Source organism: Falco naumanni, chromosome Z, assembly GCF_017639655.2.
Source record: "Falco naumanni isolate bFalNau1 chromosome Z, bFalNau1.pat, whole genome shotgun sequence".
Taxonomy (NCBI): Eukaryota; Metazoa; Chordata; class Aves; order Falconiformes; family Falconidae; genus Falco; species Falco naumanni.
The window spans coordinates 37,064,358-37,088,029 of record NC_054080.1 but is presented as its reverse complement, the minus strand read 5'-3'; the positions used below and the strand labels follow the sequence as shown (position 1 = coordinate 37,088,029).

The 23,672-nt window shown below is 38.8% G+C and overlaps 1 protein-coding gene across 1 annotated transcript in view; it reads right to left on the bottom strand.

Moving 5' to 3' along the window:
* CDC42SE2 (CDC42 small effector 2) overlaps positions 1-23,672 on the bottom strand; it is an 83,002-nt gene that overhangs the window by 21,187 nt on the left and 38,143 nt on the right. Inside the window, exon 3 of the mRNA XM_040580754.1 lies at positions 13,316-13,638. Within this exon, the coding sequence (XP_040436688.1) occupies positions 13,316-13,369 (54 nt within the window). The 5' untranslated portion in view covers positions 13,370-13,638. The remainder of the gene's footprint in view (positions 1-13,315; positions 13,639-23,672) is intronic.

Genomic DNA, 23,672 nt, shown 5'->3' with positions numbered 1-23,672 from the left:
GCTAGAAGCATTTCTGGAAGAGTACTCTACCAGCAACACTTAAGAAATATTCAACAAAATAGCTGTGCTTAGATTTACCAGTTCCAAGCATGCACAGGCACTTTTGCACAGTCTAGCTGAGGCATGCCACAATGCCACGGGTCTTGAGTGTAAACCATCATTAACTATTTAAATTTAATCAAGTCAGAAAGTGCACCACATTCCTGATTTATTTGTCAAATTTTACTGTTCTAAATACAGCCTCATTGAAAAGAAGATTCAGGAGCAGTAGCAATAGCTCCTTACTCTTCTACTAGCTGCACTAAGACACACAAATTTTGCTGAGGACAAAGTCTCAGGTACATTCATTATTCAGAATATACTGCCAGACTCACAAGCAGGATTAACAACACACCAGAGTAATTTCTAGAGGCAGTGTGGCTGCTCATAATGTTTGGAAAGATCCTTCTATTACTAAACCATTTCTGTGGGAAGCCTGTCCCTCCTTGTCTTGCAGGTCTTCCACAGTATGTTATCGATGATAAATTTATTACTGCGAGAGCAGAATTTCTATCATTGTATTATTGTGTGTCCTACTTGCATACTTTTTGACACCATTCTTTCAGCCTAGTACTGGCTGAAATCCAGGAAATATAGTGGCTTTCTTACTGTGTCAGATCAACTGGTATTGCCAGTATTTAAGAGCTTCTTAAGACAGGGAAAATAGGAAAGCATGGCTCTAACAGTCAGCAAAACAGGGGAGGCTTTGGCATTACAACACTGAGCACCATGGAGATCTCTCAGACTCCTCCAGGTTCTTGCATTATTGGCAACTTTAGGGCAACTGCTTTCCAGCTCCATGAGTGTCGTCAGCTTCTATCGAAGATAAGATACAGCCAACAGCAGCTGTTGGCTACAGATTTACAGTCACTGGCGGTTAAAAAAAAACAGTCAGAATAAAGAGGAGAAAAAGCAATAAACATACAGAACAAAACCAGGTTTTCTAAAGGGCTACAGGCTGGGAATTTTTAAACTTGGTGCATAACAGTAAGTGAAGATTCTTTATAGCAAATACTTTTCCTTTTACTCTTCAGTAAATGGAACCATATGATACCTAAAAAGACAGATGCACAACTCCATCTTCCCAACAACTACAGCTATGAAAACATAATTGAATAGTAACTGTTGGTAGGAAAAAATGTTCCTAAATTAAAGGAAAAAAACAGCTAAGCTAAAACACTACCATCACTACCACCAACTCTGTTTCATAGCGTGAGTGTCAGGTAGCCTTTAATGAAGACACAGGTCTCCAGTGGACTCTGGATGCTATGCAAAAACCCCAAGGTTTCTGAACAGCTGGCTCACCAGCGTGACAACTGCCAAATATCAATTGTACCAAATTATTTTAAGCACTCCCTATGCCGCAGTATCATTAAGCTATACCACCCAGAAACATGCTTCTATGATCAAGGCACAGAATTTGCAAGGATTCCATTTTCTTCCCAGATTTCCTGCATGGTTTCTATGCCTCAACCTTGCTTTGTCATTTCACCAACTTTCCTTGAAGTTCTGTAAGATCCACGGACACAGGCATTAAAGTAGCCACCCTCAGACTGCTGTCCTGAACAGAGACACTGCCACTTATGTGCTTTCTCAAGAGCTTCAAACTTTTACACTAAGAAGGTATACATACTACATCAAAATAATTTAGGACAAGAAGAGATCCACCAGCATGAAAGCCCTCGTTTTTAATAGACAGAATCCAATTTGTCTACCATTGGCAGAATTGGTAAAACACCAGTTGCCACTTTACAGTTACCCTATAGAGAGCCCCTTTAACCTTTCACTTCAGATGCCTGGAAATAACGCATTAAGAATACTTTGGAAAAATCAGAAAGCTGCCACTCTGGTGTTTGCTCCACATCCCTTTCTTCATTGCCTGCTGGAATGAACACATGCACCGGCAAGGACACCCAGAGAAATTTCATCCTCTGAGGTGACGGGCACTTGCAGCCTGCTGCATCCTCGCTTCTCAAGAGCCCTCCATGCCTCTGTTCCTTGCTTTTCTCTGTTACAGTAACCTTCACCTCTGTCCTGTTCCCCTAAAACTGTCAGTCAGCTTTGTCATTTGACAGTCATCCAGGCAGAAATTTTATCCAAATGCTGCTGTTTTTTCATAGTGGAAAGAACAACTGATTTAACAGTTACCTTCATAAAGGACCCCAAAAACTGTATAGAGAGAAGACAATGGAACAGTATTAAGAAATCCTGCTGCTTTAAGCTTCTAGCTATTTCTTTGTCCTAAATCTGTAGCATCTATGTTAAAATCCCTCCTGAAAAAAAGGCACTGCTAAAGCTCTTCAGAAGCTTAAAAAGCTTGTCTCCACAAAAAAATGTATACCTGATCTATACTCCAGCTGCTTTTATGCAAAGCCAAACATTACAGCTTCAGAAGTGACTCTAGTTCTAGACAATGTTACACATAATTTCTTAAGCTTTAGTGTCAATTTTAACATATTATATTGAAAATGCAAGTGAATTTTAAGTACATTTTATGAATCTAATACCCTTTAAAACTCAAGAGCAAACAAATTTCTCCACTAACACCACCACGAAAGGGGTTCGTTTTCCAGCTGCAAAGCCCAAAAAGTCATAAAGCAGAAAGATCTATGCATTATCAAGACACTCAATGTTCCCTCTTTGGGATCACTAAGGAAAAAAATTGAGAAATCCAAGCCTGTCTGCCCTTCCCAGTTGTTTCCCTGCTGGCTTCATTTTCAGACCACCCTTCTGTGTTCTGAGAATTGTATAGTTACAGTTAATTTTTGTTTAAGAAACTAAAACAAGTAAACTTGCACAAAACACAATCTAAACTTCCCTGTGACTCTTTTTATCTGGGGAAGTATCCGCATGAATCATACCACAGTGCATCCTGCAGCATTTCTGGTCTTGTGCATTGCAAACATAAGTGTCTACTATGTTTGGTCATAAAAAATAGTGATACTCACCCCTGCAATGCCTGCAGAGCCAACACTACTAAGAGCCCAAGTTGAACTCTAATCCTTCTTGGGCATGACCAAATTATTTACTAAATTCCAGTGAGCTGAAGCAAAGGGATTACTTGCAGAAAACTTACTGTACCAGTGTGGGAAAAAGATTCAGCTTGACTGTCTGAACCCAGAGTGAGTTTGTAGACCTTGCAACTGGACGTTTTACCGGTTTTCAAAAGTGGTTTCTTGAAAAAGTCAATCACTTGGTGTATATTTTCTTGACCAAAAAACAACTGTATGGTAGAACAGGTTTTCAAGTTGAATTTTGGAGCGTGCTTCAAAGGGAAAGTTTTGTCTGTCTTTTTAAACAAAAAAATACAAGAACATCAAAACCAAATAAAATCCTTTTACTGACTTTTATAACTTTTATTTCCTTTTCACTGGGTAATAACGTTAGCTAATACTGGAACTCTAAATTACATGAGTTATGTAACACAAGGTAGAGTACCTGATCACTTTTCCTATTATGTACAGACAGATCAGAGTGATGTAAGCTCCTCTGTTCACTCTGACTAAACAGAAATTAGTATTTACAGTAGTGTAAGTTCAGAAAGAGTAAACAAGAGACAAAGATACTGCAGACTGTCATTTTGGTGACATGAAGTATGCTGCTGGTAGCATGCAAGGAGACTAATTTTACCACCTTCAAAGGATGATGAAGATGCCCTCACATTTGTAAAATGCTATGGCAGATGTTACAAAGCATTTACTTCACATGAGTATTGTGCACTTCAGAAAATTCTCTTGCATTATAGTCTCTAGATATGGAAAAGCTGTTTACAATGAACATCAAATAGTTAAATTTTTAAAAGGAATATATAAGTATATTATATATAATTAGCTATAATTAACATAGTTGGGTTTAAAATCTAGATAAAGTGTTGCTTTAACATTTAAGCTGTGCTGCCTTCAAAAAAGATCATGTTTATACACATGCCTGACAAAAACCTACTAAACACCCAAAAGTTTTGTATTTTTCATTATTTGGTAGTGCTTCTCCTCAAAGGATCTCAATACAGTTAGCAGTGTCCCAGGCAAGCACTGAGAAAAATACTCTGGCAGTTGTTTTGTTTGCTGTAATTCAACAGATTACTCCCTATACACACAGGGAAAAAAAACCCTGAAAATCAAACCACCAAAATCTAGCCCACCATTCAAAACATACATCACCAATCACAGAAATTAGTTTGCATGCCTCTGATATGCAGAAAAAACACTGAGATGCAGCCTGCAGAAACCCCCATAACCTTTAGTTCTTTAACAACTAAATCAACTAATACACATCTATCTTCACACATCAGTCAATTTCTTGCCAGATTTTTAATCTAGGTGCATATGTGTTCAAATGTGTAGACCTCCTCTTGATCTGTGTAGGAACGTTACTCTCCTTTTATAATGGAAATGTTGGTGGTTTATTGCTGAATTAAGAAGAGCAGCTGAATCTCACTGACATGAGCCATGTATATACGTTTTATTTCTTCAGGGGCTGGGCCATACAAAGAGTGCTTGATTACATCCTCTCTAGCCTTCCAGCAGCCAGTTTAATCCACACTGCTTTCACCATGGCCACTTTAATCACATCTTCTCCACATACTCACTGCTGGCAGCAGCCTATCATAGTGGTTTACACATTTGCACTGTCTTCATCGTTAGCTTACAGAAAAGATAATAACCATATAGCATAATGGGATTATAAATCTTTGACAGATTTTATAATATTTTTAAACGCAATAATTAAGTAGCCCCAGTTCTTTTATCTCACATATAAGTCCTGTTTCTTTATTCTCTGAAGTACATACATTGCAGTTATTTTCCTTCCTCCTCCAAATCTTCCTTTCTTTGAATTACAAATTGAAGAGGCATTTCATTTTCAAAGCTTAATTCTGATGTTAAAAAAAAGAAAATATGTATTTGATATTTTTCCATGGTGAATAAAAGGCCCTGTAGGTGCTTTTGCCTGCTATTTTGTAGATCTGCATGCCTATTCTTGTATTGGCATTTCTTCTTCCCTTTAGAAGTGCAGCAATGCCAAGCTGCAATGGCAAACACAAGCAATACAGTATGTAATACACATGCACACACACACATACGTGTGTGCACGCTTGCATATCTAGCAGATTTTTCTGGAATATGTGCCTAGCAGGATGTATTGTCCCACTTCAACAATAATCTGCTATTTAACCATCATCCAAGAGCCTAGGAATTAATTTTTTTTTTAAGTAAATGGAGTACGGCAAGCTTATTAAAAGTAATATTTGTTCCAAACAGAGTTAAATAACATGTTGTCCTATATTAATTTTACTCAAGTCTTTCAAGAAATCTACTTGAAGTGGATTTGGCCTGGAAACCCCCTACGTTTAGAGGAACTTTATGAGTTGTAACAGTAATCTCCTGTTATAAATAAAATAATCCCTTAACTCACAATTTTAGTTCCCTGTTGAACATAGCCAAGTGTGCTTTCTTTGGATGATTTAATTCCCGATAGCATCAGTTTTTCACTTCATGAAACTGATAAGCACCCCAAAAGGCAAATTTTATGCAAATATGCATAATGAGGTAGAGATTATTAACTACAATTTATGTCTTTTTGAAAACCATGATGTGCCATCACCTCTAAAATTCCATCATTCTGGCGTAATCCCCAATTAACATCTATTAATCAACCCTGTTGAAGTCTTTTCCTCCATTTTACTTGAATCCGATTCATTTTTCTCTACCTACCACATCATCCTACATGCCCCAAACAATGCTTCTGTTCTTTCCACATTTAAGGTCAGAGGCTCTGAAGCCACTGACGGACACCATACAGCTTGCAAAGTAACCTAGCTGACATCTTCCAGCTGTAAAACAAGTACAGCAATGCTGACTTCTCAAATGAGTCAGGCCTGAGCTGCTGAACTCAAGATCAGTGGCATAACTTGGGGTTTCAGAGGAGGCAAGACTTTAACCTGTACTTAAAGCAGTCTGAGGCCGGAATAAAAGACTGCCATAAACTTCCAGAGTGTTCTCTGCGGTGACTCAGCTGTCACCACAGTCACTGCCCATCAAAAATGTATTTGGTTTTTAAGTACAAGAACTTCTTTTTACAAAGTGCAACTAAACAGTTATGTGCTGCACCACATTCCCCCAGAGAGATGGACATAAAACAGAGGGAAAGGAAGCCTCCACCGGCCAACAGTGTTTCCCGCTGTGCACCGTGCTGAGATCAGCTCTGCACCTTTGCTCCAGACCTGGAGAGCTCCAGCTAGCAACACCACCATGCTAGAGCAGCAGAGCATGAAGCACTATGCTACCCCAACAAAGAAGTGTTGGCCTGGGCAAACTTGGAAAACAAATCACAATTTGGTCCCAATTTATCTCTTAATCTCCAAAGATAAGGCACTCACACAGCAATCTGAAACCATCATGTGTAGGTTAGAAACACCTACACCATAACCCAGGCCTGCCAAAAATAAGGGGAAATTAAAATATTCTGGTTTGAGAACATCCCAGTACCAAAACATGTAAACTATGAACTAGGTAGTCCTTTATGATAGACCATCAAGCAGAACATAAAGGGTAGTTACAGTCACATTGAAAAAGTCATACCACAAGCAAGAGAAACAAATAATTATGAAGACTCTGTGTCTGCTACAGACAGCATATTATAAACCCACACTATTTTCTGACACTGAATGAGCTAAATTTACAATTGCAAGAAGAGAGACAAGTAGCTTAAAATTATTTTAAAGAAATCCACGCAAGCCTCTCCCTTTTGATGTCAGGTCACTCTCAGAGCCCAACATGTCAACAAATCACTGTGTCGCACATTTATTTGAGGGAGAAAACACAAAGAGATAGTATCTTTCCTCAGCTACAGTAAACTACAGCTCTCTTGAGGGTACACCCACGTACCTAAAAATCCCTCTAAAATTATTTGAAAAACAAAAATAAAAATTGTTGGGTTCTAAGAGGCATTGCTTCCCCTGAATCTGCATCAGAATGTGGTTCACAGCCTCGATTTTTCTGCCCAACCTCCACTCCTCTATTCTCCTCATTCCGTGGCAGGATACTAACCCGGAACTACAAAGCACTTCAGAGACATCAGCTAAGCCACTCGGAAGATGAAAGTGAGAAAATCATTGCAAGTGATCAAATATTAAAGTCGATGGCTTAATGGATACCTTAAAATTTCAGAATATCTGTAAACACATGAAAAACATTTATAATATAATTCAACAGGAACTTTGATATCATGCATGTCTCACCCATACATAAGAGTCATAAGAAGTGCAGAACCCAAAGGTTTGAGGAACAGTCTGAAAAAGGAAAACTTCCACCATCGTGAAATGTTAATGTTGGGAAGTAAAAACCTAAGTGCAGGCAAAGACCTTTAAAACAGCCATTTAAAAATGCTTATTTTGTGAGTTGCACATTGGTCTTATGAATTATCTCCAGCAGAATATCACAGATCCATTACAGAAAAGTTACAATAAAAATACAGTAAGATAGTGGCAGAGGAAGCTTCTGCTCTCAATACTGTCTTTCATATCAAAGGCAGTTAAAGGTAAAAGGATGAACACTTAGCTTCAGGGCAATGACTGACTTTATTCATTAACACAAAACATACTTCCATATGGAGTCAGTGCAAGTGCACCTCAGACTATGTCCAAGTTACCTCTGCCTCTGGCTGCTGACAAGCAGAAATGCCCCTAAACCAACATGCTTCCCCATCTCCCCTGCTCTGACACAAAAAGCATATCAGACGAAAAAACAGCTGAACTGTCAAACATTAAAATTAAGACACACCAAAACCATTAAACTATTACGGCTTTGCAGCTTCAACTTGCATTTAGAAAAAAATTATAAAAATGGCATTGGATTTGTTAATTTCAGAAATGCTTTACCACAGTCTCTAAGAGCGGCTGCAAAACTATCAACTTTTGCTAGGTAGCATAAATTATTTCTTGTAGTAGCTCCTTTTAGTCAGTGAATCATATTGAGTTTTGGTCTTGAAAACGTACTCCCACTGAAAAATCTGGAGATTTCAAAGAAACAAGCAATTCAAGGGCCCCAGCACTAACGTCCAGACAATCTACTTCCCACATTTAAGCAGAAAGCCTGAGCTCTGTAGAACCTGTAGATATTAAAAGCATATTACATCCTTCTTCAGATATGTTCATAATGGCAAGACACATTCTCATCAACAGAAAAGTGGCATAATTATTGTTTCCACCCCCTCAGAGAGCTATTTTCCATCCTATCAACTAGTATTATATTAAATAAATGGTGTCAATGCAGCTAAAAAGCTCCTAAAAATTTCACAGCCATAATAAATACAAAGTATTCAGTTAATTTTCGTTCAGATATTTGTACATAAACCCAAAATAGTGCCTTTTTTATTTTCTTTGTAAACTTTTTGATACTTGAACACTACAACAGATATTTTAAGACTTATGGGAGCTAATTTAAAGGTAAAAGAAAAATCTAAAGCAGCTCTGATCAGACCGAAAGCAACAAAACCAGATCAGGTTTGATAAATAAAAGCCAAGCATTTTGCTGCTTATTTAACTCTACCCCCTTTGATAAGGTGTTCCCTCAGGCTACCTTCTGCAACAGCACTGAACAGGGAAAAAAGGGAATTTGAAACATCTGAACTGGCAGCTCAACATGTAAATCATTATGACAACTCTGAAATCTGAGGGCTGTCTAGAGTTGTCACCTTTTACATTTGAGTCTTTCATATGCTTACTGAATGCGGTAGGCTCATTAAAATTAATGATTAAGAGAGCCTGAGTTTTAGTTATTTCGAGCCAGAAGCTGTGTTGGCACAGCACTGCCATACTGAAGGGGCAGCCTGGCCCAGTACTTCAGCAGCAAACACCTGATTTACTGTTACCGAGCGTGATTCATGCTGCATTGCCTATGCATACTGAATGCTTCATTATCTTCATTGTGTTCACGTTTCTAAGACTTGCACTGGTAGATGTACCCTTAGCTCTATCTACGAATCCTTCTCTAGAAAAAAAGCTAGAGTTGACAATATCCATGAGTGGTTAATTTCCTTAAGTAACCCATCACGATCACTACTTACGTCTTCTGTGGCATTCAGCATTCAGTTCAGTTGATGAATACAGCAGTACATGCAAGGTTCTTTCTGCCTGTATTTTAAGATGGGCCTCCCCGCTCTAAATACAGATCTGTCAATCCTCTTTCATACGTCAAAAAAGACATGAAGGAAACTTCACTTGCTAAACCACTTTAAACCTTTATAGAACAGCATGCAGCAAAACTGTAATAGCCCTTTGACAAAATACAAAAGGGAGGTCATCTAAACAAGAGACAAGCAACAAAATAGAAACTAATTAACTAGAGAAGGAAGCTTGGAGCAGGAACGAGAGGACAAGTTTATTCTTTTATAGCAGAGCAGTAATTTTACTGCAAAGACATGGGAAACTGAGGAGCTCAGCTGCACTGGGCAGAGGTACAAACCAGGTGGGAGTGCACCAGACTATGACCAAAGGCTTCTCAGCCTTCTCCCAAAAATTAACTCTGCAAGTTATAAATGGACAGAACACGAAGAAAAAAACCAAACAAAAACCCCCAAACAAACCAGAAAAAAAAGTGGAGGAAAATAACAAATTCCTGGTGTAGGCGACAAGCTCAGCCTAAGAAAGAAACCACAGACATGTCCTCTGAAAATCTGCAAGATTAAAGGCTCTCTCAACTTCTGTTACCAAGCAATGCATCTGGTAGTATGGATTTGGCAGAGTCTCCTGAAATGTAGCAGTGGGCAGGATGATAGCACATAGGAAGCATTGGAACAAAGACTCATCTTGTCACTGGGAAGTGCAAGATGAGCTTAGAGAATGTATAAAGGGTATCAGTAGGAGGTGTAAGAAACCTGGTGCAATCGCAGAAAGTGCTACTCTTTGCAACATAAAAAAAAAAAGGTTTGGGTAAGATCATAAAAAGGATTGAATTCAGGCTACTTACACCACCGAGAAAATAACTGAGCATAATTGAGAGATTAATACCACCTTCCTGGTATCATGAAAACAGTTATGAAAGCAACTAGTTGTTTGAAGTTGTCTTTAACACTTTACTATGGTAAAATACATTATCAATCTAAATCTGACATTAGAAAACTAGAAGCTAATGAAAACACCTTCCCTTGATTTTTGTTTGCATTCTACTGTGGTAAAGACCTCAGGCTATTAAGAAGCAAGACCTAAGTCACCATCAGGAGCACGCTTCCTTCAACTGTATCACCATTTAATATTGTTCCTTTGCATACTCTATTTCATTTATCACCCTATTTCAGAGAAGCACAGAGACCCATATTCAAACATGCCTCTTCCATAATCTTGTTATGAGTACTGCAGTCTTGGAAACACCAAGTGAAATATTTAGCAACCAAAGTACTATAAGGGAACACTACTTTCCAAGATGCCCGCGTTGTATTTCACAGCAACATGGTGCATCCATTTGGCACTGACAAAAGACAAAAAGCTGCGCCATGATAAATTTCAATAAAAGATGACGGTAATCCTTGAATAGTGGCTTTTAATTAAGGAACCTCTTTAAGCGTATTAATATATAACTGCAACATTGTTACTGCTCTGCTCCAGGGTATGCTGTTAGGGATGTGTTCTTATTGCCATAAAGGATGCAAATCTTACCTTAAAAGACCTGGTTCAAAACCATGAAAATGCATTGGAAAGCATTTTGCACTGGAAAGTGTATGCAAGTCTCAAAGGCATACACAGTATTGGCAATAACCTAGAAAATGCTTTTGTGTACAATCTAAATAATGGTCTTCTATAAACTTGACTGAAAGGACTCAGTGCATGTACACATTTCTTATTTTAAATCCATTATAGCTGCAAAGAATAGAGGTGCTGTACTGAAGATTCTAATATAATATGCTAGAATTTTGCCACAAGAAAGCAGACATTCCTGCATCCTGGATTTCAAGAGAGGAGGAAAACTCCTTAGCACAATGGAAGCTATAAATATCACAGAAACATGCAACTACTAAAAGTTCCAGGGGGGTTTTCCTCCAGTGAAGAGGCTTAAAATTTATGTCACTATCCACGACATTAAAGGTGTCCCGACATCAGCACTGGATAAAGAAAATGAAAAAAAAAAAAAAAAAAAAATGTTTCAGAGAATGTAGGCTTAAGAACAAAAGGAACATTGTAAGCATTGATTAGACAAGTAGCAAACTAGGTAACTTCCAGCTTTCAAGGTCTATTCTGAGAGGCTGTTAGTGTTGCTACAAGACCACATTAGTCCTTTCACAGAAGGACCATGCTGCACACGTAATGGCCAAACATAAAAGTGAGGGCTGGGGTGCTATTAGTCAGACCATGAAGAAGGTGAGATGCAGGAGGTAGAATGAAAGAAGGCACATGAAAGAGATTAAACCAGGCAGATGAGGCATGTCTCCTGAGAAACTGGACTAAACTGACAGACTGAATGCACAGCAGGGGTCAGACAAGTAGCTTTTACACAAGTTTGCATGTTTGACCTATCTTTTGATACAATAGGGCAATGAGTACCAGTATTTTGTGGCTAAAAACTACCACATTTTTCAGCACGTATGTCTCCCAAACATGGAATCACACAACACCTGCAGAGACAGGGAAAAACTGCTTCCTTATCACTTGTCTGATTTATCAGTTTGCTCGCACCAACAGTACATGCTTTGCTACAGGTCAGAGAAAAAAAACATATTCCTGTACTTATTCAGATATATACGTATCTGATTAAATACTCCGCTTACTGCAACAGCGCTTGACAGAGCAACGGCTGAACACAACACAGCAAAATGAGCTGAGCAACTGCAGGGGAAGGCCAGCTAAGCACCTATTGTCAAGCACACCTAGGAGGGCCCACAACTCCTTTTTCTGAGATGCATCCTGAAGAATTTTGGCCCTTCCTAACAAGCAAGGCTCCTACAACATTTGAAAGGCAGATTTCAGGAACTAAGACAATGCTCAGCGATGTGTTATTTGTATCTTAAACACAAGGATGGTTTTAATTTTCTAAGCAAATGCATACCATGTTTCCCTTTTCTCCCCTTTTGAAGTATGTTCTCCACCCTTTCTTTCCATGAATTGTGACCCACTGTATTAACATATCATGTATTCCTTAAGCAGTAACTGCTTACAAAATTACAAAGCTTAATTCAAGACTTCATTGAGCCTCAGGATTCTTGTAAATAAACAGAATAAGCCATTTTCTACCTCAAAAGATTTTTAACACAGTCTTATCTCATTTTTAATTTAAATATATGTTCCGAAATCTAGGCAAGTAACTTTGGCTACATATCTAGCATTTTAAAGGACTACATGGTATTCAAGCAACAGGAGAGGACCACAGCTTCCCATGTTGGTTATCTGAGCTCATCCCCAACAACATGACTTGACCAAGAGTGAGATAAAGTTGCATTCATTTCTTAGAAATGTTAATGGTCACATTTTAATATTTGCATTGCCACCCAAGGATCAGTCTGGCATTCAGGCTTTGTGCAATGACAATACTTAACATGAAATTATTTTTTTAGTCCTTTGGCTTCCCTAAAGCCAAGTACTATCATCTGAGCATTTCAGTGAGCTTGCTTTACTCACTCTGGGATTCTCTTGGTCACTGTAATTCCAGCATATCCTTTAGTAGTAACTGGGCTCTTCTCCACACATCTGCAAGATGACTGTCCTTTCTATACATTCATTTAGCTTGATCTGGATGCCATACCGTACAATGCTTCTTCTCAGAGCGCTAACCGTATTCCTGTTAACTCCACCTTCACGTAGGCAGACTTTCTCCCAGCAGCACTGAACCCAGGAACATACTCTAACGGTGCTTAAGAGTATATGAAACCCAAGAATATTCCTGTATATTTTTTCTTTCTTACGTATGTTTGAAATGGTTCTTTTATCAAACTGCTATATACTTTTTCACACAATAGCCATTCTATTAAAATTAAAAAAAAAAAAAAAGGATTTATGGTATGAGTACCTCCTTGCCCTTCCCTTCCTTTAACCTCCTCTTTAATTCAAACAAATAAAGGTCCTCTCCAAAGGCTTTGGATAGATTTGATCTTAAGGACAAGAAAATATCTGTGTGACAACACTCTAGAACAGTCATTTTTTGTCCCCACTAAGCCATGATGTTAGTTAATTCCTTAATTCTCACTGAGCTTGGCCAAACAGCACTAATTTAAAAGCCATTAAAAAAACCAGAAATTGTGAACAGTGTAGTTAATTATACAGAAACAAAGCAGTGCCAATATTCATACTTACAGGCTGAGGCTGTTCTGCAATGCAGCAGTTGAAACACAACCAAAACTCACTCATTGTTTACAGTCTGAAGTAGGGACACAGATGAAAAGCAGGACTCTGCCTCTGTAAATCTGTCTCCACGTAGCAAGTTCTTTAAATAGGTTTATTTATAATGGTTCCAATGTGAGTATCTTTTCTGTGTTGAGCTCTTCTCCAAAGACAAGTCGGTCCCTGGACAAACAACTTGAAGGCAAAAAGTTACTTTAGAGTCTTCTTTCAGAAGGTTGGATCCAGCACCACAGAAGTGTTATGTATGCGTCTTTGGTCCCTAGCGTTAGGTGAACCTGAAAACAGAAGTACAGTACATCAAAAAGAAAGAATATACAGTATCTCATGCTCCCAGACAGCCACCCTCACCAGTGATTTCTTGGTAACATCTTAAACAGACTGAAAAGACACTTGCAAACAAGTCACATGCTTATTCCTTCAGTGACTAGCAAAAATGGCATATACCAGAAACCTACATGAGGCTTATGTTCCAGCTTTGGTTAGATGAAGATGTCAAGAACTGGTGTCTAACTTTCAGCAGTCACCTCTGCTTGATCTAACTGTCAAATGTCCTTTTAGAATGTAACAATTGCCCATACACCCCTTTAAACTTCTTAGAGAATTGTGCCTGTAGACAGACACTCTGTATTTCTCTATGGAAAAGTTACCCAGTTTATTCACAGCATAAGGTGTAGATAGCATTTAACCCCAACCCTGTTGCACAGCTGTCAAGTAAAAGTGTGTTTTTCTAAATTTTGAGGCAAAAAATAAATAGATTTCTGTATATGGAAAATTTGCAAAATGGCTGGACTTGGTCAACTCAAAGTTATTTTCCTTCTACTCTCTCTACGCTCCTGCTTCACATACAGTTGGCTTCAAAAGAGGAGATTACTTGTAGAGTACAAAACTGTTTCCTTAAACCTCTAAAATTCCTCATGTGGAACAACTGAGGCTCCAGATTCCAATCATTCGTTTGCTAAAATAATGTTTATTGGTTAATCTCCAACCCGGTTTCTTTCAGTAAGAGTGCAGTAAAAATTCCCGTGAGATTTTACGCTGGTTGTTTATCTTGCCATCGATCATAAACTTCACTAGCAGAGAAAGTGAGATAATGACTATTCAGAAGTTTTCACATGTGTACCCCTTAATAATTCTATATACGACTGCATCTTCATTCATAGAAGTGTGTGAATAATGACGCATCATTACTTGTATGCAATTCCTCACAATATGAAGTGGTTGGGAGACTCCATTGGATACAACAACTACACACACACATATATATATGTGTACATACACACACATTCTGTGGCAGAGCAGTCCCCACATAGCTACCGTCTTCTTCAGTTCTCTACATGCCAAGCACGTAAGCAATGAGGTTCATCATTCACTATATACATGCCAAGTTACTGTACTGTGCAGCCATTACCAGCCAGCTACTTTCCAGGACTGTTGGTTAGAACACCCACGTACAGAAATACAGTAACACCTCTCCCATACTAAATCCAAAGGCTCTGGGAAGCTTTCCCACTTCTTACCTTTTAACAGAGGCTCTTCAAGAAATAAATGCATGCTGCAGTAACACCATCTAAATAGCAATACCCCAGCAAAAGTCTCTCTCAGCTCTGAAAAACCTACTAGTAGTATTTAAATTACGTTTCTATGCCTGTTTGTGGCATTTCTTGCCTAAAGATGAGACCAGGGCTGGCGGGGGTGTGGGCGGGGGATGGAAAGCTCTGCTAGCTTTTCCTATCACTAACACCATACAGAGCAAAGCATTTTATTAAACAGAACACCTGGGGTAACAAAAAAACATAAAAAACTCTTTCACACAAACTTCCTTTTGTCAGACACTTCAAAAAATGGTCTTAGGACAGTGCTAATAAGACATGTTTTCATCCTTAAAAGGTTTTTTTTCTACCTCAAAGATGATGACCCAAATCCCATGTATGTGTCAAGAAGCTGCAATAAAACATGGGAATTATCAACCAACGGTATGAAATCCAAGAATGACAATAACTTTAAAAGTCTAAAGAAGTTCTCACTTCATAATTAGGTAGCTTCACATAATTTTCTCAATTCTTCTGTTACTGAAAGTTTAATAAACTTTAAATAGCAAGAGCTGGTGTAACGTAGAAAAGCTTGGTAAGAAAATCTCTGTTGTTCTCTGCAGTCTCAAAATTTGCATGCTACACAATTCTTTTTTAAATTTGATTCAGTATGTAATAAAATCTGAATTGAAACACGGTTAACTCCTGTTAAGCATGTAACAATTGACAATTTCAATCCAAAACCTACACAGCTTCTGTCTCTTCAACTTGGCAGTTTTACTTCTGAGAAGATAGACTCCTAGATTTTCTGAAACACAGAAATGCTTCCCCATTAGATTATGCTGCTTAGATTATGACAAATTGATGAAGCAAGTACTCAAAGTCAGCGCGTTTTGAAGTCTAAGATACTGTAACCTGCCAAAGCTATACATGGATACATTGCACTGAGCTTCTCTTGCTACACAAGTGACCCAGCATTCTGATTTGCAGCTCCTGAAATTGGAACACTCACATTACTGCTTCCTCATGGAATCTTTTTGACAAAGTCCAGATGTAACATACCAAATTCTTGCTCTCACAGAGAGTTAACTTCCATCCTGCTGTTAACACCGTGTACAGAAGACGTACATGGAAAGGGCAGGGAAATTCCGCTGTCTCCTAGTCTGCTCATTGATAGCTGGCACACTCCTTCAGCTCACCGCAGAGCTGAGCCGAGCCCTGGGAACAAACCCGAAGGGCTTGTGCATGCTCCTGTGAGCCTGGAAGGCTCCTCCTGGTGACAAAATACTCAAGGGTACAGAACACTTTCTTCACCCAGCCACTCTCAGCATGCAGGACTTGTGCCCTCTAGGGCAGAGTTCTCTTTCAAACTGGTTGCCCCCAATTAAATAAAAAACTGCTGAATAACCAAGCCAAGCTAGAGACTGTGAGTAACAGTCTCTGATAACATATTAATTTTTAAAAATGCATTTTATCTTCTATAGCCTGTATAGTGTCGTATTTGCCTTTAATATCATGGTTCTGTAATCAGTACCAAACAGATTTTCAATCTGTTGCCTTTTAATTTAAAAAAAATGGTGATGGAAGGACATACGTATGTATCTGGAAAAATCTGCAAGTAACTGAACCTCTTAAAATGCAAACAAAAGTTTAGCCATATTTATGTTAGAGCACTGGAAAGTTATACACCCCTACTCAGCTAAACAAATTATTTTTACAGTGGCCAAGTTAATGTAAAAGAATAAGTATAAATCTGCTGCACCAAAATGGAACGAAAAAGGAATTTAACTGAAGACAAAAAAGCATATCAGCACTTCAATGTCAACAGCAACACACTAGGACTTACTACTAGTTGCCTGCTTAAAGAACAAGTTGAAACAGGAAAATTCTGCTGCTCTTTTCCAAATTATTGAAAGAAAGAAGAGAGGGAGGGAGAGGGGGAGGGGAGAGGATGAGCCGGGGAGGCCGGGGAGAGAGAGAAGCACCATACTGACCTACAACTATCCATCAAGTATTATGTATTATCAGTCCACTAGCAATGTCATGAGAAAATGTTCCTGCAAAGCTTGGACTGCACCCCAAAGCTAGCTGCAGTTACCCAAAACACGTGCAATACTTCACAGCTAGTTCTCTGCTCTGTCACAGGATCAAGCTTTTAGCACGGCACTGTTCGCCAGTGCTGCTGCACTTGTTTGTGCAGACTTGCCAAATGAAGAGAACAACAGAGGCTGAAGAACACAGTTCAAGACAACAGCTCCATCATTCTTTGTTTTCACTCTTTACTGTTTATGACGCTCAGAGGGGCAGAACACCATACAGCTTACGTTGAAAAAACATGGTGCTGATTCTGCCTGAGCAGGAAGGTTAATCACAGTGATGAATGGTGAAACACCAACGCATTTTTCCTCATTTAAACCTTATGAACTCCGAATGCAACTTATTTTAGAGTGTATGATTTACACTGCAAGAACACACAGGACTATCATGCTGAACAATTTTGTCACATTTTAAGCCTTTTATACCTCGTGTACAACTTCAATTCCATCCCATTTATAGAAATTTTAAGTAGTATGAAGAAATGAAGATATTAAAAGGGACACATTGTTTAAAATGAAAACCATTAAGGCAATTTCCATTACTCTGAAGTTTATTCCACAGTACCTGATCTAATACAAAGACAGAACTGACGTTTATTGTTCAATACCAGTCATAAAGGCAGCAAATGCAAACACTGCATTAATAGATAACTGGGGGTGGAACACGTTCTGTTACAGCATCAACAGTTTTTCTTACTATAGCAGTATTAACCTTTCTGTAAGAAATAAAACAGAGCGGGAAAGGAGGAATGGTAAAAACAAACAAACAAACAAAAAAAATCAATCTCCCCTCCAAGGTCTTCATGTTTCCTGGCAAAAAACAGGCTAGTGAGCATTTACTTTAGCTGATCCAAACAGGGATATACTGCATACTGTGGAGAGTCAGTTAGAAGAAAGCTACTTATTAATTATATAGCTTAAGAACAGTGGGCTGTCCTTAGAAAAACATCTATAAAGCTCCTTTTAAGGGTTAACACACTATATCCTTTGACTGCATACCGTTCAGGATAGCTTCGAACAGGAAGTGTGGTAACAATGCTTTGACAATTACTTGAAGCAAATAAAACCACAGGAAGAGAAAGAAAATGACTGCAGATGTTAAATTTGAATTTAACTAGATTTGCATCAAAACTCAGACTACTATTTAAGGCAGGGGGTCCTGGTGGTGGGGTGTGAAGAAAAAAGGAAAAAAAAAAAAGTGAAACATGCAAAAAGTCATGACTAAGTACGCATGTCACAATATGATCATGGTATGCAAATGTAAGCAGAGGCACGACTATGATTACTACTAGTTTTTTAGTCTCAAGTAGTTTATAAGAAATATACAATTATTTTTGATATGGGAGTATCATTCCATAAAAGACACTTTTTTTTCTTTGCCTTAAAGGCTCAGAGCAGCTATCACTTGTTTCAATCCTGCAAGCTTGTAAGCAGAAATTATCACTTCAGAGGGTATTTCTAAGACTGATTTCATATTTTTCACTTTAAATTTCTACTGTTGCCATACTGTTTCCTCTTGCTGCTTAGCAGATACAGTCAAGTGGCAGCAAGAAATGAGGGGGGAGGGATTAAGGTGTGTCCATACCAACAGAGAAGTTGTGCCGGTGCACATTTCCACACACTTAACAGCTGTAGCAACTGAAGGATGCTCTCCAGCTCCCAAAGGAATTGAGAAATGTTTACTCCCAGCTTTGTTTTTTGAAAGAAACTGATCTGTAGAACAAGCAATAGAGGTTTTAAACAAACGCAACCTATAGTTGCCTTCATGCATGATTTTTTTATTAGATACTTTATCTCACCAGGGCAGTGCACTTGCAGAAGCGCTCTTCCTCCCTTCCCCCCTAGCAGAGCAGGCACTTCTGGGGACTTTGGCACTGCTTTTAATGCACCAATTACCTTTGGCACTTTCAAGCCCTGAGAAACCTGAGCTGCAAGTAACTCTTGCCAGACAAAGGACAACATTCACCCTCGACATAGGCTGAATAAGGCTGAAATCCCTTTTTCACTTCCTCATAACTTTCCCATACCTATTCTGTGCCACCCCCACCTGCCCCCCCCCACCACAAGTGCTTTAGGGTTTAGTTTCAAGACATTGAAGAAGCTGCTTCAAAGTTTTGAGCTAGACTTTCCTGTGCATTGTCAAACTGTGAAGGCATAGGTCCTGACTCTGTAAAAAGCTATTTCATTCTTGTATTTCTCAGCATTATGACTAAAGCTATTTATAGGATTTTATTATAGGGTTTTATTTTGGGATTATTGGTCATTTGGAGTCAGTTCCTTTTTTTGCATCTATTTATACTGAAATGGTTTTCATTAGCATATTTCCTTGAGCAACTTAGGAACAGATTGTACTTCAAATCAAGCTCAACATAAATTAATAGGCACGAACGACTACATATTATGAGAATGCTTTGCTTCTGAATTAAAAGTTTCAAAGCATTTGAAAATTGTGGAATAGGGTGAAGGTACTCTTATGGCTTACTTGAAGGAAAAAGATGGGTTGTTCTTTTAATTCTTGTTGTTAATAGAATGGAGTCTAGTCTTAAGAAAGATACCATATTTCGATGGAACCAAAACACCTCCAGTTTTAGTTTGTGTTTTCACTTTGTAGGAAGCCACAGCAAGTCTCCCCACAACAAACACAGCCATCAGAAATAATACATGGGAAGACAGCAGAAGATACAGGAAGGGAGCCACAGCAGCCACAGCCTTACAGCAAGTCTGTAAAGTGAAGTACTAGGCTTTTCTTACCAGATCACCAACAGCACGAGAGGGAGCTGCAAAGCAGATGAAAGCAGGAAAACACGCCCTTCGGGCTCACACGATGTGACGGTAAACATGATGTTTTCAAGTGCCAGCTGGGAGGTTAAGGCAACGAGCCTTTAAATGTCTTTGAAGCATATTGATAGTGTGTTTTATCATTGACAAATATCCTGCCCAACACCCCTCCATCCCACCCCCCATTTTTTGTGTTTGGTTTAGTGTTTGGTTTGGTGGGTTTTTTACACACACCCATCCCTGCAATTGCCTGGATTTTACTCTCTATCCATTTTGTTAAATTTAATTATTTCAGCTAAGTAGGCCACCCCTCAAAAGGTCCTTATTTGTGCACAAAACGAACAAATGAAACAGAAAATATTACACTGGTCCCATTAAAATTCCCAGTTTGAAACATAAAAGCATAGTTTTTTGGGACCAAACCAAGTTTAACAGGCAATACTGTGTCAGTGACTGAGCAGTGCACATAACCTTTTCCCCAGCACTGACATTTCAAAACTTCTGGTGTCTTCAGTTGATAATTGCTTTCAATACACATGCATCCAATGCAGCTTTCTGAAACAGCTGATACATAGCTCATACTATTTCCCACACATACATGCAGACAGGAGCTCACTTCTCAGAAAACCACAGCACAGAACAACTAATAGTTCTGCATGTGAACATATAGAGAGGCTAACAGAAAACTAATGGCCCAAATGTATTTATTAAGTAACAGGAAGGCAAACTAAAGACAAAATAAATATGTTTTGTCCTACCTAGGACATAGTCTAGGCATAATATATTTTGCTCTACCTACAAAAAGTCAGTTAATAACAAGTGAGAAGCCTTTGAGAATCCACTCCTATGGTTTAGGGAATGTGATTTCATTTTGCCTGCCCATTCACATAAAAAAAAAAAAAAAAACCTGTTAGCCAAAGTTCTAATTGGTCAATAACGTTATCTTTTTAAGTGGCAAACCCTATTGAAGGTAACAGAGAAGAACACTTTTCTCAGCTGACCTCCTTGTTGATTCTAACAGGTAATACCAGTCAGAGAGAAAAAATAAACATGGCAAACTACTGGTCTAAGACAGGCTTTGAATAGGGTACTTTTCCCATAAAGAATGGAAAGAACTAAAACCTCCCTGAAGAGTCCCCTATTATTACTTCTAAAGTAATGATAGGAAATACTCAACATCAGCATCCAGAGAGTCCCTCATTTTAACAACAGCGTAGCATTAAAAGGAATTGAATAGTCCATGGGGGAAAAAAATACCCATGACAAACTACGGGACAGACCATACAAGATATTCAAGGGACCCCACCTGCTTTTTAGTATGACAATAGGTGAAAAGCATTATTCACAGCATTTATAATATTCCTTTTTCCACACAAAACTAATATACTGAAGCAATTTCCAAGGAAGGTTTATGATAGAGGAAAACAGTAAGTGGGAACAAGCAGAGAAAAGGCAATTAAAACCATCAGTTCACACAGGCAAACCCTTACCAGTACAGTAAGTGTTTCACAGCACACTGCTAAGGTACATTTTACCTTACTATCGTAAGATAGCCTTGCAAAAGAAGTCTGCCCTTGTATCTAAACATTTTAATGCACTTCAGCAGATAATTGCTGTCACTTCCTCAGCTCATTCAAGTACAAAACAATTATGAGAACAACTACAGCAAGCAAAGCACCATCATGTTTTGTGGGGCTGGATAAGCTGAAGTTTGCTCAGTCATCCAGTAACACTAGCTAGGATGCACATTGGCCTGTTCAAAAAGCCAGATGAATCACCTCTGTTCAAGCCTCCCTTGGCCTGCAGTGATCAGATATTTCAAACAGGAAGAGTGCATCAGCTCAAGCACTGTGCTTCTGCTTTAGCTTTCAGTTCTGTAGCTTGCAAGCAATGGTTTTCTGTTCAAAGTGCAACAGAACAGTATATTTTTCACCTGCTAGCATTTAAAGCCCTACAATTTCTTTATTACCTAGCCCTTATTTCTCTGTTATTAGCTGCTTTAGATGACCTGAACTCTGTGCGCATCTGCACGTATGCACATGGGAGACTTGATAGACACCTAAAAATTAACACATACCACATTTTCAAATTTCAATTCTATCACTCTAGAATAGAAATGGAATTTATGACATTTGGAGTATGTACTTACAGAAGTTACAGGCAGAGACCTATTAGTTCATGCAGCCCATCTCAGGTGTACCAGTTCCCAGGTAGCAGTACAGTCTATTGCACTGTGCAGTCTATCTTACTGTGCAGTCTACCGTACTTCCAGTGCTCCCATTAATTCTCCTGAACGACCACTCTGCAGCTTAACACAGATCACATCTGCCATCTTCAACTCCTGCTGTCTTCAGTGGTTGCTCATTTAAACAGCACTCACACAGCAACCACATGTAAGCAAGTCTAAATTAGGCTATGACTGGTCTGGAGCGGTGTCTTTTTCCTGACTAGACACTTATAGCGGTATATTAAAATATTTGGTTTATTTCATAGGAGGTCCACATTCAGACAGAACATGGTATAGAAATACAAGTGATACCACCCAACTTAGGCAGGAAAGCAGGATGTTACTGGGGCGTGTGGCAGAGCCAGGAAGCACAGAAGTTTTAGAGCCAGTGAGAGGTGGCAAGCGTTAATTGGGCCTGTTAGGGTCTCACTCTAAAAATAAGCATGGGGAACTGCAACACCAGGCTGACAAAGCAAGTCTCAAAAAGAATGCTCTAGTCAGAAACATGTATAATGTAAAAATGCTTACCACAACTACATGTGCTTTCAGACCAGAGCAGAGCAAGGGGGCAAGATCTGACAAATTGCCCAGCTTTTCCTCTTCTCATATCAATAACCAGAGATGTGCTAGCACAGTGCTGTGTAACAGGCAGCAGAAAGTGACACCCGGACAGGAGGGTCAAGTTTCATTATATCTAGCAGTATACAGCAAAAAATGGTTTTCTTCCTCTGCCTCTAGACATTTCTGAAGTCACTTAAGGGGAAGGAAAATTTAAACATAACTGTGGCAATCAAGAATTTGGGTTCACGTACCATAACTTTAATACACCATAATGCAGAAGAGTGTCCTAATTCTATAATCCTTAAACAATTGCACGGAAAAGAATTAATTGAAATACAACTACTAAGTAAGAAATATGCACAGAGAGACTCTAGACTTCCACAACACAGATAACCCCTCTTCTACCCACTTCCACACACAAGAAGCCTACCAAATACCATGGCGGCATGTGCATGTACATGTCCGTATGAAGCCACACACACAACCTATAATCCAGTAAGTGCAGCAGTCACAAAGTATTTCATTCCTATGACTAAATCTATCATGCTATATATACAGCAAATATGAAAATTACTTGCTTTTACATCAACGAACCTCAGACAGCTAGTCTGTATTAAGAACGACCACAAACTGAAAAAAGTTTATGGGGCCAGCTAGTAAAGAAACATTTCACGTATTAGAGTTGCAGTAACTATGAAATAACAATGTGCAGGTCAACAGCACCTTTTTTTTTTTTTTTCCCCTGAAAGGAACAGTCATTTTGCAAAACAAAGTGAGATTTAGGGCGCAGAGAAAAATAGAGGAAAAACTCTTCAGGAGATTTTTTTATCTCTACAATTGTTCGCAGTAAGCCACTGCACATGCACACATAAGACAGAGCTTATAAGTAGCAACACCACCAGTACCTACACAGGGTTGTTTCATAGAGGAAATCCTATAATTCAGTATAATATTTTGGGACCACTTTCAGACTGCAGGTTGATTCAGACATCACACACTAATTAAAAGGAATTATTGCTCTTTTCTTTTCCCTCCCCCAAGTTAAGAGTCACTGCCAATGTTCCTTAATATTCAGTTGAATTTGAGTACTTACCCTTTGGAAGAAATACTTACTACAG